The 18,072-nt window shown below is 36.1% G+C and overlaps 4 protein-coding genes across 9 annotated transcripts in view; 1 reads left to right on the top strand and 3 right to left on the bottom strand.

Moving 5' to 3' along the window:
* Window positions 1–218: 218 nt before the first annotated feature.
* Window positions 219–1,998, bottom strand: RpL37a (ribosomal protein L37a). Its single transcript, XM_089859949.1, has 4 exons — window positions 1,882–1,998; window positions 1,452–1,587; window positions 637–721; window positions 219–355 (listed from the first exon to the last, which is right to left on the bottom strand). The coding sequence occupies exons 1-4, from the start codon at window positions 1,882–1,884 to the stop codon at window positions 274–276; spliced, it is 306 nt and encodes a 101-aa protein (XP_089716075.1). The 5' UTR covers window positions 1,885–1,998; the 3' UTR covers window positions 219–273.
* Window positions 1,999–2,320: 322 nt separating this feature from the next.
* On the bottom strand, window positions 2,321–4,998 carry LOC149610037 (general transcription factor IIF subunit 1-like). Of its 4 annotated transcripts, none has more exons than XM_089859887.1 (10): window positions 4,844–4,998; window positions 4,556–4,608; window positions 4,399–4,477; window positions 4,148–4,338; window positions 3,917–4,087; window positions 3,454–3,840; window positions 3,162–3,379; window positions 2,937–3,089; window positions 2,739–2,862; window positions 2,321–2,643 (listed from the first exon to the last, which is right to left on the bottom strand). In XM_089859887.1, exons 1-10 carry the CDS (start codon window positions 4,886–4,888, stop codon window positions 2,436–2,438), a joined length of 1,629 nt encoding a protein of 542 aa, XP_089716013.1. In that variant the 5' UTR covers window positions 4,889–4,998; the 3' UTR covers window positions 2,321–2,435. The 4 variants fall into 4 exon arrangements, with proteins under 4 accessions (XP_089716013.1, XP_089716016.1, XP_089716012.1 ...); XM_089859890.1 differs by having other exon boundaries at window positions 2,988–3,089; XM_089859886.1 differs by having other exon boundaries at window positions 2,937–3,092; window positions 4,844–4,997.
* A 14-nt stretch (window positions 4,999–5,012) lies between these two features.
* Window positions 5,013–7,773, top strand: Rtca (RNA 3'-terminal phosphate cyclase). Its single transcript, XM_089859922.1, has 10 exons — window positions 5,013–5,198; window positions 5,274–5,374; window positions 5,453–5,596; window positions 5,669–5,792; window positions 5,850–5,908; window positions 5,981–6,125; window positions 6,194–6,312; window positions 6,736–6,794; window positions 6,863–6,957; window positions 7,062–7,773. Exons 1-10 carry the CDS (start codon window positions 5,145–5,147, stop codon window positions 7,245–7,247), a joined length of 1,086 nt encoding a protein of 361 aa, XP_089716048.1. The 5' UTR covers window positions 5,013–5,144; the 3' UTR covers window positions 7,248–7,773.
* The window catches only part of LOC149610035 (protein O-linked-mannose beta-1,2-N-acetylglucosaminyltransferase 1-like), a 73,090-nt gene continuing 62,009 nt past the window's right edge, over window positions 6,992–18,072 (bottom strand). For 2 of the 3 annotated variants that reach the window (XM_089859872.1, XM_089859873.1), the window contains 13 exons: window positions 13,587–13,683; window positions 12,840–12,979; window positions 12,415–12,480; window positions 12,170–12,283; window positions 11,011–11,128; window positions 9,931–10,029; window positions 9,732–9,859; window positions 9,526–9,672; window positions 9,330–9,455; window positions 8,810–9,261; window positions 8,394–8,736; window positions 7,738–7,805; window positions 6,992–7,658 (listed from right to left, as the gene is read on the bottom strand). In XM_089859872.1, coding sequence (XP_089715998.1) covers window positions 7,580–7,658; window positions 7,738–7,805; window positions 8,394–8,736; window positions 8,810–9,261; window positions 9,330–9,455; window positions 9,526–9,672; window positions 9,732–9,859; window positions 9,931–10,029; window positions 11,011–11,128; window positions 12,170–12,283; window positions 12,415–12,480; window positions 12,840–12,979; window positions 13,587–13,683 — 1,977 coding nt within the window. In that variant the 3' untranslated portion in view covers window positions 6,992–7,579. The remainder of the gene's footprint in view (window positions 7,659–7,737; window positions 7,806–8,393; window positions 8,737–8,809; window positions 9,262–9,329; window positions 9,456–9,525; window positions 9,673–9,731; window positions 9,860–9,930; window positions 10,030–11,010; window positions 11,129–12,169; window positions 12,284–12,414; window positions 12,481–12,839; window positions 12,980–13,586; window positions 13,684–18,072) is intronic. The other variant, XM_089859874.1, reaches the window with a different exon arrangement.

The raw sequence follows: 18,072 nt of genomic DNA, 5'->3' as shown, positions 1-18,072 counted from the left end.
AATTTTCTTTCACCCCTTTAGTGAAAACTGTTTATGAACTGATATAAAGCACCCTTCTGGACATATTCTTAGTAGCTTTTTAGAATCTTCGTGTTTGTAAGTTTGAACAGAGTAAATATAACTGTGTGTATAACTTATACGCCAAAGTTTTCAAAAATTAGATCTGCTTAAATTAACTTAATTGTCAAAGACGTTTATGGAAAAGCAAAATCAATACATTGTGGAATAATATCGCATTTATTTTTTTTTGTTTATGATACAAAAACCTGTTGCTTATTTGGCAACGGCAGTTGACTGAGAGGCAGCAGCAGCACCTTTACGAGATGTAGGTTGTTTGCCTTCTCTGAATCCGTGCCTGAAAACAACATATCATAACTTTAAAAACACTGCAACGTGAAAAGCAAAAACTGTCAGCCTTTTAAAAACTAAGGAACTATAGAAAAACTATAATTCCTACTCTCAAAGGCAAAGTTAAAAGATCAGATGTCCAAAACCTTTATCAAAACAATAAAGGTTAAGGTTCTAACCAAAAAACCTATTTGCTTTTCCACAAATGTAACACTCTGATTTCACAACAAAATAGAGCTGACTTATTTGTGTGTTACTCGCATTATATCTTAAGAGAACAAAGCTTACTTGAATTTTCTCCAAACAAGTCTAAGATGACGGAGTCTGCCAGTTCCAGTTGTCTTCCTCCTCTTTCCCTTGATACTCCAGTTATCTAAGGAGTTAAAAAATTAATTATTAAACGAATCAACACCATTAATTGGGAGTTTTCAAGAATAGCTCCCGGTGACGGATTTAAAAAATTTTTTTTTCATCTGAAAGAGAAAAATGCGACAAAAATTATGGTGCAAAAATTTTTTGGGGCAAACAATTATTAAGGAAGATAGAGCTAGTTTTAATTTTAATTGCCCTGGGTAGAAGATGGCACAATTTATGCTATAAAAAATGTCGACTGCTTATTTTCGGCTAAACCTAACCTAACCCAACCGAACCTAACGTAACCTAACCTAACCCAACCGAACCTAACCTAACCTAACCTAACCACACCTAACCTAACCTAACCTAACCTAACCTAACCACACCTAACCTAACCTAACCAAACCTAACCTAACCAAACCAAACCTAACCAAACCTAACCTAACCAAACCTAACCTAACCAAACCTAACCTAACCTAACCAAACCTAACCTAACCAACTGTAAACATGAACGTTTTGGAAAAGGTAATAAAAGTAAGGTAATATAGCTTAAATTGTGCTGTTTTCTGTCCAGAGCAATTAAAATTAAAACTAGCTGTATCTTCCTTAATAATTGTTTGCCCCAAAAAATTTTTGCACCATAATTTTTGTCCCATTTTTCTCTTTCAGAAGAAAAAAAAATTTTTAAAATCCGTTACCGGGAGCTATTCTTGAATTTAGCCCATTAATTAATTAATATAAGTACTTACAATGCCTCATTTTCTTTTGAGGATATCCACATTGCGCACATTGGGATTTTTGAATGTGATACGCGCTGCGTCCGCATCTTCGACACAATGTATGGGTCTTATTGCGGCGCTTTCCAAACGACGAGGTACCCTTCGTCTAGAAATTAATAAAAATAATATCGTACTTAATATTAATTTGAAAGAATTAAACGAACTTTGCTATTACTATAGCAACACTACATCATAAACACGTATCAGATAGACAGCATGGCAATTCTTGCCGCTAAGGCTTAGTGAATGAATCTAATCTAACCTAAATTTAACTAAAGTTTGTTTTAAAACTTCAAAAATAACTTTAAAAACGAAATAAAGAGATATTCAAAATTATAATTAATGCGTTAATTTTAAAATTTATGGGGATAATTAACAAGATTAATCGGATTAAACTTACCATGGTGACTCGATAACTGACCGAGCCAGCAGAAACTTTAACACGGATGGATCAACGGTTCAGTTCAGTTCTAAGAGATAACAACAGCGTGCATTTGAGTAACAGGCTAACAGCGCCACCATCTCGAAACCAAGGAGAATAAACTAGAATGGAAAACTAAGAAACTTGCAATATTTTCCTACAAAGTGAAACTATAATTAAAATATGTTTCAAAATATGAATAGTTATATAGTAAACTAATTTTAATTAGTCCAAAAATATAGACTTTAAGAATATGTTCTAAATAGTGAGCTAAAAACAAGTCATAGAAACAAAATTTCTTAGTGCTACTCCTGGGTTTAACCAAGGATGTTTGCTCCTGGTTATTACTTCATAGTCCATACACACCATATGACCAACGTAGTTTTGTTAGGAGGTTTATGTATTATTAAACACGCAATTAGAAAAAAAAAAGATAATTCATTTTAATTTTTTTTCACAATAAATATTTTACAATTTTTATTAGAAAATGCCATGATAATAATAATTAATAATAATAAAAATAACCAGGAAAATTAGGCCTTAATGGAGAGATAAAGTTTTCCTTTAATTGTTTGTTTTTCCGGGTTTAATCTCTTCAAAATCTGAGCAATTGTCGTGACTAATTGATCTCCACTAATTCCTATTCTCTTACTCTTGAATTTCTGCAATAATTCAGTTGTTGTCATCGGTTTTCTCATTAAATATCGCCTAACAGCGTCTTCGGATATGCCTTCAGATGGACTGAAAAATTTACATAATTTAATTGTTTTAATTGTTTTTTTTTTCAATATTATTATAATTAATATTAATAATTTATTTATAACAAATTAACGAACCTTCCAGTCATGGCAGGAGTATTGCTGGCTTCAGATTTTATTTTCTTGGCGGCTGGAGCTCCCATTAACGGAGTGTTGCTGTCATTATTGGCCTGTTGTTGCTTTCTTTTGGAGCTCTTTGATCCTAGAATCATTTTTTTCCCGAAAAAAAATTAAATATTAAATGAAGTATTTGATACTTTAGCCAATTAAGCGCACCATTAGATTTAGTGGGCGTGTTAGCTCGACTGCTGTTAGCACTATCTGTACCTCTTTTCTTGGCTTTCTGCATAAACATGGCTGAATTGAACTTGGAATCATCAAAATCAGAGTCTGAACTTTCAGCGCTGGAATCTCCTGATGAACCTTGCGCTGCTATAATGAAATTAAATGTATAAATATATAACCATAGTTATAGTATTTAAAATTAAATTGTAAAAGCACTTTTCTTCTCTGGTTTAGCTTTGACAGCCTTGGCATCGGGTTTCTTTTCAACCGCATTTGGAGTTTCTTCTCCAGCAGCACCTTCTTTCTTTTCTTCGGGTTTTTCTTCTTTCTGTTCCTCTTCATCATCCCCTGATTCATTAAGTTTACTAAGACCTTCCTCATCTTCGACTCCCTTCATCTGTTTGTTCATTTTTTCTTCCGGGGCTTCTTCGGAACTTAATTTGATAATTTTTAGGGGCAAAGTGTAAATTAAGCCCAGAATATTTTAATAATTATTTAATTTACAAACCTAGTAGAACTATCAGACATGTAGTCCACCTCCCGGTCATCAAAATCACCTTCGTCACTTTCTTCCATGGCTTCTTCGTCAGATCCATCCTTCTTCTTCTTCTTCTTTTTGTCCGCGGCTTTCTTCGCTCTCCCTTTTTGGGCCTTGGCTGCCTTTTTCTTCTTTCCATCCTCATCATCACTCTTATCTCCATCCTCATTACTATCATTGTCAGAGTCACTGAGCCACTCATCCATGTCTGTTAATTTTAATTCGCTTTTAGCCCCCTTCTTCTTTCCTTTCTTCTCGGTGGTGTTTTCTTCTCCTTCAGCTGGTTCACCACTTTTGTCATCCAGAGTTAATCTCTTTTTTAACATGATAGAGAAGAAGTTCATGACTTTTTCGCGTCTTTAATAAAGCAATTTTTGAATTCATAAATGCCTATTAATTTGAGCCATGAATGAGACATGGTAGGTAAACTTACTTTCCAAACTCTTCTTCAGCTTCTTCGGCACTTAATGCTTTATACCTTTGGATTGGGGCAAAATTATACCATTCCTCAACTGGAAAAGCTTCAAATGCACCATCAGGTGCTTTCATAAACACGTAATAAGAAGCGTTTTCCGTGATTCCTCCTCCTCTAATACCCTTGTATCTAAATTGGAATCATCTTAGCTTAACAAAAACTTTGGGAAAAAAGGATCTTATTACGAACTTTCTTCCAGTTTTTCCTCCCACCTTCAAGACCCAAGGTTGGTCTTCTGATTTGTAACCTTTTTTTGAACTATATCGTTTTTTACGAGCTTCTTCTCTCGCCTCTCTACCAAATTCACTTCCCGCACCAAATTTAGGAACTTCCTCCTCTTGAGCTTTGTCTTTCATATTGTTTTCACGCTCCATTTTTAACTAGTTTAGTGTTTAGTTAAAACTTAATAGAATCTTTGGATAAATTAAACTTAATCTTACAGAAGTTTGTCCAAATTTTGTCACATCTATCCCTGTAGAATTAGTGAACCTCATGACATTGAATTTCTTTTTATTTGACCTATTTTAATGACAATGCTACCATATCACTATCCGAAGTTCATGATCCAAATTTCAAGATATAATCTATACATCATACCTTGGAACTCTAACTACGTATTCAGAGACAACTTGAGATGCACTAGGCGAAGTCTATGATAATTGATTAAATTAGAATATTTATAATTATTATTTCGGAACATTAAACTGAGAGACCCCACCATACTCTTCTCTATAACACAAATATGTCAAATGGCCAAGGCTTAGCATATAACTTATCAAATTTCTTGACTAGCCTTTATACATTTTTATAATTTTAACATAATCTACTCTATTAAGTATTATAAATCACCTAAATGTTTAAAATAATACAAAATTATGAATTTACCTGACTGGAAGAACCGGAAGCCACAGCACCACTCGTCGTCGCCATTTTGTGATGAACTTTGAGATTATGAAGAAATAGCAGACTATTTCTCTTCCCCCCTTCACCTTCACGGTACCATAAGATAAACAATTCATAAGAGCAACAGTAGCGTTAGTCTTAAGACCATTGTGCCAACAAATCATAAGGCCAACTGGTCAACTCTGTCCTCTTTCATAAGCGTATAATGAAGGATGATTAAGTATGGAGTGTGCATAAAGAGTCACAAATTTTAAGTGAGTTATTACTTGTGCATTATCAGAGAATGAGTGAAGAAGCCCAACAAATTGTGGACATCGACGGAAGTGTCTTAGAAGGGGTATAGTATATAAAATTATCAAATTAGTTATAATAATTAATAATAATTAAAATAATTAAATGGGTGCATGTTCAGGGTGGTCAGATATTAAGAATCGCGGTTGCTCTTAGCGCTTTGCTAAGAAAACCAATAAAAGTCCGAAATATAAGAGCTGGTAGAAAAGGCCCTGGATTAAAGTAAAATCCCTCAACATATCTGTCAAGGACTGTCATTCACGCGGTGTAATTTATGACTTTACCATAACCCCATCATAGAGGCCAACACCTGGCTGGTTTACGTTTGGTGCGCGACATATGCAATGGCAAACTTATTGGAGGAGAACTGGGTTCCACGGAAATTACATTTATTCCTCAGAAAATTCAAGCTGGCAATTACAGAGCTGAAACGGGAACTGCAGGGTTAATATTAGCAAACCAAAAAAAAAATAATATAAGTTACTTAAATTTTGTTTTTAAATTACCAAAAATCAGAAGCATAGTTCTACTTTTTCAAGTGGCATATCCTTGCTTACTTTTCGCCAATGGTATTTCGCAACTCATATTGAAAGGTGGAACAAACGCGGAGATGGCGCCTCAAATAGATTACACATTAATGGTGAAAAATGCTCAAAAATTATTGAAGTAATATATTTATGTCGGGGAAATGTTTTAGGTTTTCAAACCATTAGTGGAGAAATTACAGGCAAAATTTGATTGCGCAATATTAAAAAGGTTAAAATAATTAATGGTAATTAACTTTGCGCGCCCACATATATGCTCATAAAGGTTTAAATATCGTCATAGGGGTTACTTTCCTAAAGGTGGAGGTGTAGTTGAATTTCAGACAAATCCCGTTCCCGACACGCTTAATCCTATAAATTTAACAGAAAAAGGCAACGTAATAAAAATTTCGGGGTTGTCCTTTGTCGCTGGAGTCCTGCCTATAAAAGTACTACGCACATTTTAAGATTAGTAACAAAAAAGATACAAAGCTTTATTGGTTGTTAAATAATTCAGATGAGTCACTCTATGGCTGACATGGCCACTAGACATCTTCGTCAAGGTTACAGTGATGTAGCCACGCATATAGATAGGGTTAAGGAAGATAATGCTGTAGGAAATTGTAACGGAATTGTGTAAGGAAAAGTAGTAAATATAGCAAAAGCTCATAGATAAAAACAAAAAGTATACTTCATTTATGCTTGCTCGCGCCATGTAATATGAGAACCCCCCCCTTTACCAACAATACAGTGTCGACCCCCTCACCTTCACGACCGTAGCACAGGGAACAGGCGTAAATAGGCCCAATAAAGTACCAAGAATTAACGTTTGATCGCCACCATAGAGTATACTGTTTTCTATAAACCTTTTGCTTAAGAAAAACGTGCTCTCTGATTGGTTGGTTTGTGTAGAGAGTGAGAGGAGGAGGTTGTTTGCTTCTCATTTTACATGGCGTCTACACCCAAACGCTCGGAACTGTGATCGAAGTATACTTTTGGTTTTATCTATAAACTTTTGGTAATTTAATGGGAAATTTAAAATATTATCTTCCGTTATAGTATTGTCGCTGAAACCACAACCGGATGTAAATTTGCTGGTTCTTCTTTAGGAAAAAGAGGTTTATTAAACCTACTTTTAAAATTAATCAGGGTTATAATTTTAACTTCTAATTAATCTGAAATTAAGGCGTTGATGCTGGAGAAGTCGGAGAGAAAGCGGCAAAGGAACTTATTCAAGAATTATCACGCGGAGGTTGCGTTGATTCTTATTTACAAGATCAGGTTAGCTCTTAGAAATAATTAATAAACGAAATCATTGTAGCGTTTTAATTTTTTTTTTAATATTTAAATGCACAGCCACAACTGTAATAATTTTTTAATTGTAGCTTATCATATTTATGGCATTGGCTAAAGGAACATCTCGCGTCTATTGCGGCCCGCTAACTACTCACACAAGAACCGCAATTTACGTAACGGAGCTGCTCACTGACGCTACTTTCAACTTGAAAGAAGAGACGTCTGACCAAAATTGTTTAATCGAGTGTCAAGGTATTGGTTTGAGTCGATCCTAGACTCAACCTTCGAAACTCTCGCTGCCACTTTTCGCAATCATTCTAGCCGCCGCCTTCTTCTTGTTTCGAAAAAATGTTTTGTTACTTTTGTTACGATTATATTTATATATAACACGCGTTGTATTCTGCCGCCGCGCGTTATTGCAAGTTGCCCTCCCATTATTTGGAAAAGAATTTATATAAATCACAGATGAACGCCGAAGCGAGTACTGACTCTCACGCGTTGTACTCGCGTACTTTCGTTTTGTCGAGTAACTTCTGTATTAATTTATTTATATATTTTTTTTTTTCTTGAATTGATTTCCTATTTAAATCTAGTTATGTTTTTGTTCTTAGCGCACTCTATTACTGTCTTTCTCAATTTTTTGGCTTTCCAAATAAATGGGAGTAATTCTGGCTGGCTTGAAAGACCTGCGAAATAATTAACATTTGTCGATCAAAGAAACTATGAATTTTGTACGCAATTACGAATGATTATAAATAAACTTACGAGTATGGTGAATTTGGCACACCAACAACTAATAAATGGTTTCCTTTCATGAAAAGTCTCCACATGCTCTGTGTTTAATAATTTACAATTTAAGCGTTAAGACAAGTCAATTACTTGAAAGAAGTAATTGAAAACATTCCAGAAAGGTTGTCTACGTGTCTAGGCGCGATAAGAGACATTTTTACGCGCCCTGACACGCGCAAAGAAAGATTTAAAGCAAAGGGCGGCTCCGTTGGTGCCCCTTAAAGATGGCTTTTCTATTACACAGTGGCTAAGCTTGGTAAAGGCTAGTTAAGCCAAAGGCAGGAACCAATGGGACCTAGTGCATTAGGTCTGATTGGTTCCTGCCTTTGGCAAGGTAAAATTCGTGTGCAGAAGATTAGCCAGCATGCAAGGGGTGATAATGGAGCCGCCTGTTACTTTAAGTGCCGCAACACGCGCCAATAATGGCTTCACGCGTCCCAACACGCGCAAATAACGGCTTGACGCGCTGCGACACGAGCAAACAACGTCTTGACGCGCTGCAACACGAGCAAACAATGGGCTCACGCGCCACGAGTCGCAATAATAGTCACGCAAATTGCTCTGGAATGTCTTACGACGTTTCTGGTTATAGCATTATACGCATCATAACTAATATAAAAATTAATTCTTACATTATGATAACCTCTCGCATCCAAGTCCCAAATTTTAAAACACTGAAACGAAAGTAAAATAATAAGGTTCATATCCAACTTCCGCAATGAAAGTAGAAAACACGATGTGGATTTTTTGTCTTTATAAATAATGGCGCTAAAAAATACCGCGCATTTACTAACTTTGGCAACTTGAAGCCAAGTGGTAAAATCTCTTATGTTGTTCATTTTTATGAACATTACGTAAACTTCGCCTTTAGTGTCAGGAATGAAGTTTTCTTCGCAAGGCGATTTGCTATGATCCAGAACTATGGCCTTCTTTAATAAGTCGTGAATTAGTTCTTCGTAACTATCTTTCTTCACTCTATAAAGAAATTTCGAGACTTTAACGCGTAAGTCTTCGGAAGAATTACTGAATTAGATAATCGGATACTTACACGTCAATGTCCTTTAATTTAGCCCAAGGGTGAGTGTTAAACGCGTGTTTTTTAAAATAAACATCTTGAAAATAGGAATTCATGTTTAAACCGGAAGAACCAAAGTGATAGGTGCGTGAAACATCGGGAACAACGCATTCCCTTCCTTGTCGAATATCAGGTAGACGCATCCACATATCCCAGTCCCATAGTTTCTCGGGTGTCGGCCACCGTGGTTCCAGTTCTTCTTTATAAAGAGATCTTTTGAGTATCCATCCCAACCCGGGCATCGTTTCAACCCGGTAAAGTAGTCCGGGGTCTTCGCTGGTGTGTTCGTATCCTTGATCATTCCAGGCTGAAATGCAGTAAATTGTTTCGTCCTCTTCCAGCAATCGAACTGTCTGGCTAAAATAACGGAAAAAATCCGCGGAAACATCCAAATCTTCTTCAATGATAATCGCGTATTTGGCTTCCTAAAATATAATACTTTCGGTTAACTGTTTGTTAAAAAATAAATAAAATACGTTTAGACTTAACCTACAGGAAACAGGTTGAAGGTAGCAGTGAGACTCGCTTTATAGTGCTGAGATATTCGCGCATTTTTGACCCCAATAGGCGTGTGTTGAATTCCCCTTAATCCAAATAGTTTAGTAACTTCCAGAGGTTCCTGATTTAAGTATAATTAAAGTTAATACGCGTTTGGTTTTAGACAAATTTTGAACAGTAGGGGACAGTACCTCAAAATAGCCATCAATGAAAACCGTTATCATTTCGGGACTAGAACCATGGGCGGATAAAAGTGACCTCAACATTCTGTACAAGTAGTGAGGCCTGTTGCTAGCGATAATAGCAACGGGTACGTCTTTCATGTTATTGTTCTCAAACTGTCGAAAGAAAATAATGATTAGTTATCGCGACGAAAAGAAAATTATGTAGTACTGACAGGTTCGGGTTGAAATGTCAAAGGAGCTGGATCAGCGCAACTACACACGCTCCCATAACCTTCGATGTGACTACAGAATGAGTGCCTTCTCCTATTTTCCGGAGTATCGGGCCAATCACATTCGCTATCTACAATGAGATTGCGTTAAATTAAGTCTTTTACGAAAATCTGTCAACATCATAGTGGATATAATAATCACCTTCCACCGCGACTAATGGCACATCGACTCGTAGTAAAACAGGAGCTCCCCAACTATTAAATTCGGGACTTTTGCTGTAAGATTCTCCATACATTTTGCCTGTGATACAATATTGGCTTATAAATATCGTATAACTTCCATAAGATCTATGGGAAAATCTTTATTGGTTCTAGAAAACTGTAAGACAAGCTCTTGTAGCGCGTAAGACCGTTAATTTGCAATACGATTCATGCTTTTGTTAACTAGTTCTATATAAGATTAGACAACCTTTATAGAAATTGTAAGGCACTTCTTTAGTCTATTACTCAGCAAGTCCTATCAATTAGTTCTATAAACCCGTTATATTTGTTCTATAATACCTATAAGACTATCTTTATTATCGCTTTGTTCTATAAGACCTATAAGACTATCTTTAATATATCTTTGTTCTATAAGACCTATAAGACTATCTTTAATATCTCTTTGTTCTATAAGACCTATAAGACTATCTTTAATATACCTTTGTTCTATAAGACCTATAAGACTATCTTTAATATCTATTTGTTCCAGAAGACTGTCTTATCTTTAAAATCTATTTATTCTATAAGACCAATTTTAGTCTAATACTTAATTCTATCAAAACATGATCATGCTTTCGAGAATACGATTTGACGGAAAATAATACATTATCCCCCATTCCTTTTATCAACCACAAATGATACCGTGTCACGAATTATAGCATGACAATGTCATATACTGCTTCCTTTTTATCATTAGCGTTAAAAAGCAATTTTATTTTTTTTTTTTGCTAAAGGCAATATTACGCTCTATCTATAAAAACTGTCAAAAACATTTCATAACTAGGTAGGATCGATTAAAACATTTCCACCCTTAAGATCATTTAAGACGATCTAAAAACCACTTACGCACGCATTCAAGTACAGGTTGATCGAAAAGAGAAAAAAAACCAATTTCACCTCCCCTTATCAATTCCGAAATTTTTAACCCGTTCTTTAATCACATCCCACATGGTTAACAAGATTAAAAAAAAACCAATTGGCAGACCAAATTAATTATAAAAGTTTGGGTAACTGTTCTTACCTCCTTTTTGAGTGACCATGGCCCACATATCTCTCCAACCGAGAACGTGTGACTTTTTACTGCCCAGTCTTTTCAATAGATCCCGCGCGGCTTGTTTCATTTGGAACGTACCCTCATCCTAAAAAAGTCAAATGATACAAATTGCCTATCAATGCAATTATTTAAAACGAAACAAAACAGCGACATACTTTCGTAAACTCAAACTAACTAACTTAATAACAAGAAGCTATTCCTTTTTACCACTAATATTAAAAGGGACTATTAAGATGGCAACGGCGTTGGGTTCAAAGAAACTTAGTTCGTTCAATTTCGAAAACTACCACTTCATTGAATTGGCTCTGCAATCTTGCGAAAAACAAGGACTAGATGTCCAGCACCACTCCATGTGGAGTCTTTGAGTCTTGGCGACACGTGGTGCCTTTGGCGTATTTCAAATAATTTTTACCCACCTTCTTTAACAGTCTCTTTAAACTTCTACAACTCTACGAGGTCCTACAACTAATAGGCTTTACTGCCTGAGTACCCTCAATAGTCTTCATATTGGAAAAGTATTTGCTGTCTTATAGTCTGCTAACATAGTACCGTGTAACTATATTTAAGGCTGTAGGTGAGTAGGCCTCCGATATAAGTATATTTTATTTCAGTTTGAATTAGTAAGGAAACTTTGTACCGTATCTCAACTTCTCAAGAGACCGGCCTGCAAAACATCGTTATGACTCTTTGGTGATGGGGCATTCCGAGGGGGTAGACACTTGAGAACTCAGGTGTACAAATGTCATGAACTCAATGTACTGTCAAAGCTGAACTCTGAGTTCCGAAGGCTTTGAACTCAATGCACTGTCAAAGCTGAACTCTTTTGAACTCTGGTGTACACAGAGATCCAAAGTGTCTACCCCCTCGGGGCATTCCCCCTCATTTGTGGTAAGGAGTAAAATAAATCTTAAAGTGGTTTTTAAGATATAACAAAGAAGGTGAATTAAATTAAAATTAATCTCGTAATTATGACCTTGAATATTACCCAATTACAATCACAAATGAGAGGAATACGCCCATCGCGGCTTCGAAGCCCATTTACAACTGTTTACCATATTCTTGGTATATTTAAACGACTTCACGGTTTAACATAATAACAATAACGCAGCAAAGAAAGATAGTTTACTTTGATAGAGAAAATGAGAATTCGTCCATCCGAAACCATGCTTAGAAAGAGAGCCATGGCCTCGTCTTCGTGAGGAGAATAAGTGTCAAACATCCTTTGGGCCATTACGCTACCCTGTTAAGATTTATTCGAGAATAAATAGTTTAGGAACGATTAATTTCTTTTTTTCGTACGGGACCCCGTCCCTTCCCGTCTTCTAATCTTGATTGGAATAATGTGAAAAGAGTTAATTTCGTAGCACGTACCGTAGCCTGGTTTAAAACCAAGACGTGAATACCCCTTCCTTTATTGTCTTCGGTATCTTCCAGAATCTAAAAATCGATCATTAGAAATTTGATTTAAGCGCCTTTCAAACGATTAACGAAACTCTAAAGGGCCAGAGAAACATTATGTACAAAGCTCAGACTGTTAATTATCATTAAACTTTAAATAACGCGGCAAGTTAGACGCGCAAAATTTTGAAGAAGTTCGATTAAGATTATTACCTAACCACTTTTCGCGTTCCAAACCTCGCGTTATCGATATTCTTTAATTTTAGTACTACAAAAGATTAGTTTAACTTCAGTCTAAATCGAGGAAAATCCCCAAATAATGTTCATCTGAATATTACAAACGTCTTAGATTAATGGTATTTCATTGTCCCTTTAAATTGAATAGCAATCTAAATTACCGTCGTTCCATCTACAGTGACGGAGACTTTCGATTGGCTGGAATGTGCCTCGATGGTCAAGATTTTTGGCGAGGTTTCGGGAAGATGTAGAGCGTGACGATGTTGTAATTTCCGGCCAGTCTCATCGCCAACTGTTTCTCCTTTAGAAAAAAAAATAATAAAAGAAAGAAAACATTGAAATAAATTGACACAATCGTATGTTAATAACGTGTAAAACAAGTTTGAAACCTCCCACGAAAATATTCACTAATTATTCACATCACTTCTTTAATTATTCCGGTTCATGAACCAAAAATAAATAAATAAAAACAGAAGGGGATAATAGAAGAAGGATGACACTCTGCATCCTCTCAATACTTTAGTTATGCATAATGTAATATGATTCTTTCCAGGCTAACCATTCTTGTTTGTACTCCCGCTCATCAAACTTCGGATGGGCATCGCACCGTGGGGTTAATTCTAAAACTGTTTGATACAAAATCCCCAGGAATCAACCCACAAACCTTGATTGCCTTGACGTGGGACAAAAACGCACAAGCGAATGCGCCTTGGCAAATAGTTAAGCACTAATAGAGTAATGATCAGGGAACTATTTATCTCGTATGTGATTCGGTTTAGTAACCTTGCTTCAAAGGTTAATACTGATGTTGGCAAGAATCATGTTACAATTACTCCGCGTTGTGGTACACTTCTCTCGAAGAGAGGTATTATATATACTTCTGATAAAATAATTAACACACAACTTACCATCAACTGCAGATTCTTTCTGTAACTTTCGACTGGTATCCACAATAAATACGACATTAATTACGACAGTCACCATTAGAATAACAAGTAGGAGAAACTGGAACAATTAAATTAAAAAAATAATTAAAAAAAATCCAATTAAAACAATTTAAAACGTTTTTATATGCCTTCATTTTTCATTTCGAATTTGGCGTAATACGGTAAAATTAAAAACGATTAAAATTCTGGGCTTTACCGAGAAAAAAAAATGGAAACTGGTCTTTTGAAATTCCATCCCCATCAACTCATATGATAGAATAAAAAACTTGTGCATCATTAAAAAATAGTGGGGAAAGAAGATAACCTCATCTTAATTGCGCAGAAATAAAATAAAATATAATATAATATAATATAACGTGTAAAACGATTTCCTATTAAAAACGAGTTTCAAATTACGCTCTTTACTGTACAAAATAATAATCATTAAAAAAATAAAATGGGGAAATAACATTAAAGAGATAATGTATTCTTATCAGATTTCCAAAACTTTCAATTTATTTTCCTACTTCTTCAATCTTCCAGTAATATTTGCAGCATCTGTTTATACAGTATATAAACTGCGTTTCACGTTCACTTTAATAATCTTATCAAATTTCCCTTCAAATCAATTTTGAAGGAGTCCTTACAAACCATTAAAGAGAACTAAATATAACTGAAAACGGAATTTAAAACCAACGAGCAAACACGAATCACCTTTAAAAATATAAAATGAAAAATAACTAAAGTTACTTTTATCGCAAATTAATAGAAACCTTTTAATAAGAAGAAAAAAAAGGACTAAGGAAGCCATAATAAAACTTTATCCAACGTGGAAAAATGTTTTCCGGGAGAGAGTGTTAGGTGGTGACAAAAGTGTTAAAAATTCGAAACGAGCCATGCACTTCCTGCGAGCGGCTTAAGCTAATTGAAACGGTTTGGTCCTCTAGAAAAGGCAGCGGCACCCACACCCTTATATCCCCAAAATCAGCCCCTTTACTAAAGAAAAGTCTCGAAATCTCGGCCTCTTATCTTGATTGTAAGCTTTCTTACTATTTTTTTTCCCTGGTTCTCTTCCTATACTCCCCCCCCCCCTTTTCTACACACTAAGCAACGCATCCATCCCGGAGGAAATGAGTTTGCCTTCATTATAACACGTTCAAGGATCAAAGAAAAGGAAAACTTTAAGGAGAAAGTGCCTGTCTGAAAAGAAAAGAGGTGGTGGTGGTGTTGGTGGTGTGGCCGCGCTGCAATTAAATCAATTCAAACAAGAATTTTGAACTGATCAAAGAAATTCAACTCTTTCAACTAGAAAAGTTAAGAGTTTAGGATATTTCACGAGCTAGGATTGGTAGTATCGTAAGTTCATAAGATATGTTTCATAAGTTTATCACTGGTTACTGAGAGCTTGCTATGAAGTGACGTAGGTGAAACGTCATAGATTCTCGTAAAGCAACGCCTGATGAGGCGCTGTCAAACGCATTAGTACAGATTAAATAGAAAGATGCACTGCAAAACCGAGTGCAGTCGATTCTCGCGTCAGCTCTCAGTATTAAGAAGTAAAATTTGTAGAAGAATTTAAACTCATCCAATTTTTAATTTTACAAGGAATTTTTTTAAGTTACAGTTCAATATTCTTGGGTTAACTGATAGCCATGGCTTATAAACTCTACGTGGGCGTACGCTGCCTAACGAAGCCAGATAAAATTACATTGGTGGGACAAGGGGGTCTCTCTCTAAAAAAAGAAAAGACGTCGTCGTCGCCTGGAGGTTGGTTGGGTATACTTACTCTGACATATATTTTATACTATAGAAATAACATTCGCCCCCATACGTTTTCTAATTCTAATACTGGATAAATTCGTGGAACCAGGGGATGGAACTCGATGCTTACGAGTGTGTCTCCTCTCTTCCATATTCAAATCACTTATACGCCAGCTGCATTTCGTTAAACTCATATTCGCTATAATTAGCTACGTTTAATGTCCTAATCTAAAAGCGGATGCGAATTACATTCTTAAAGTCGTTGCGTTTCAATTTCAATTTTATATTCAAATAGGCCCAGAGAAGTAGTATGATTTAATAGAAATTAAGATTTCTTAATTATACGTATAGTAAATTTCTAGATCACCTGACTTAGTGACTGAGAGAAAGCTAGTGTTAATATGATTTTCATTTGCTCCAAACATAAAAACCAACTGAAAACATTTCAGTAAATTTGTAACTTCTTGCTTGTGTAGGGAAAAAAATGCATTAATATCCTTTCCAAGGGAAAGACAATACGTCTTTGCAAAAAAAGAAACGAAAAGGGCATAAAATGGGAAGGTTGAAGGAGGGTAACGAGCCGAAACTTCTAGCTAATTTACAATATGTCCGCCGCGGGGCGGAAATTACATAATTTCACAGTGATGCACTTAGTCGTGGACTCCGAAAACCGAGGACGTTTCTTCTGGTCCCAATTTTTTTGGTAGGGGAGGTTCGTACGATGTCGAACGAAGGATGAGGGACGATTGGACGATTCTTATCATGCGAAGAAAAGAATCTTTTTCTTCTATTCTTTTTCGTTCTGTCGCTAAAACCATTAGCTAAGATTACGACGAGGTTTCTGGCACTCAGTCCCATCCAGCTCTCTTCCACCCTTCTCCTTACCAGAGTAAGACTAAGTCAGTCCGTTTCCCGGGTTCCCAAAGAGTGAAAGAATTAGGGGGTATAAAAAGAAAAGAAAAATCTCTGGTGGTCCTAGGTCGCCGCTATGATTCGTCCACCCTAATTTTGATTCCCATTCCTAATTCTTCCCCCTAGACGTTAAGCGTGCGGAAAAAGATGGGATGTCCTTTTTTGGCTGAAGGAAAGAAAAAAAGAAATTGCTCATCGCTTTTACAGCGGTCACCCAAAACCGATTGATGGGAGGAGATGAGGTCCGAGACCGGAAATCCTTTGTACTTTAAGGGACGCATTAAGACCGGCCAAAAAAAAATATGAAGAAAAAGACGCCGGCAACGTCCGACCGCAAGAAAGTGAAAACACAATATAGGCCTATAGCAAGATAATGAAACTATATAGGGGCCTAGGCATTTATGATAAGGTTTAACTCGGTTTCGCTTTTAACCAGATTATAGGGTTGATACAACGTTACAGTAGGTGTTGGCCAATTTCTATTTATTTATTTATTTTTTCTTTTTGGTATAAAATTAACTTGCTCTAATAACAAATGACTGGCGTAGTTAAAGTTAAGAAACATTGAAGGAAATTTCTCTAGCCCCTCTAATGCAACACTAACTACTGCCTTTATTATGCTTTAAATATTTCCCATTTTCGAAAAACATTCATAGCAGAAAACCATCCTTAAAACTAAAAATATTTTTCAGAAAAACAACTGTTTATCTATAAAGGAATTTCCTAAAATCGATTTATAGTACAGTTTATCAGATTCTAAAATAAAAAAAAATAAATAAGGAAAGAAAAATCCAATTTTCCATCAAAAACTGGTGTGAGTTGTTTGTCAGTTCTGCAATGAACTATATTAGTACCCCTTAGTCCCAAAGCGAGGCCGAGTCCCTTAATCCAATCTTAACAAAATAAGATAATCATGGTCCATTTGAAAACAGCGCTCATATAGACGAGGGGAGGAAAGAAGAAATCCTGGACGATGAAATAGCCTTTAACCCGATTAGATAAATCATTCCTTTAAGAACGAACAACTTCTATAAATTCCCTATTTAGCGCGCGAGGCTATATTTAGGGACATATACAGTGCAGTGCGCCTCCATCTCCGGCCAGCGTCATACGGGACCCCGCTTAAACGTGGTCCCGAGATGACCCTAACCGTAAGGGAACTTTGGTCGGGTCGAAACCCAGTAACGTCAAAGCAACCGCGAACTGTATTAAACATCGCCCGGTTATTCTCCGACTACAAAAAAGAAAAGAAAAAAATTCGGGAGATAGAAAAACGTCCTTTCTTATCGGAAGGATGGAACCGCTATTCCGAAATGGTTACGGCCAGGGGACGACCGTCTCTGTCCAACTAGCTAAAACGACCACGGTTAAACGGGGAAAAGGAGATAGCTCGCGTAGAAGCGGAAGTTTATTAGTTGAAGTAAAAACACCGGTTTGGTTCTTGGCTCTTATTACTTGATTTTAGTTCCTTAAAAATATTTTCTCGATGTGATCGAGGATTTAGTAGATCCTTTGGGTGCATGCATTAGTCCAATTGGATTATTGGATGAATTCCAACTTTAATCTTTAGCTATGATACCCTAAGTAGGGAAAAAACAATGTTCGATCTGAGGCAAGACGTCGGGGGTTCAAGTAAAAGTCTGGTAGGCAGAAGATTAAACACAGCTGGTATTTATTAATGTAACAGCGATGCTAATAAAAAGCCTTCATTGTAATAATTCCCTATATAAAAAAAAAAAGATTCCAAAGAGTTAGAAGGAATTTGACATGGAAGGTTGTGTTTTACTACGACGCG

This window comes from Phalangium opilio, unplaced genomic scaffold (genome assembly GCF_054372755.1).
Source record: "Phalangium opilio isolate 3A_F unplaced genomic scaffold, DU_Popi_V2 ptg000344l_1, whole genome shotgun sequence".
Taxonomy (NCBI): domain Eukaryota; kingdom Metazoa; phylum Arthropoda; class Arachnida; order Opiliones; family Phalangiidae; genus Phalangium; species Phalangium opilio.
The sequence above is the reverse complement of the archived record's forward strand: the minus strand, read 5'-3'. Positions and strand labels throughout refer to the sequence as shown.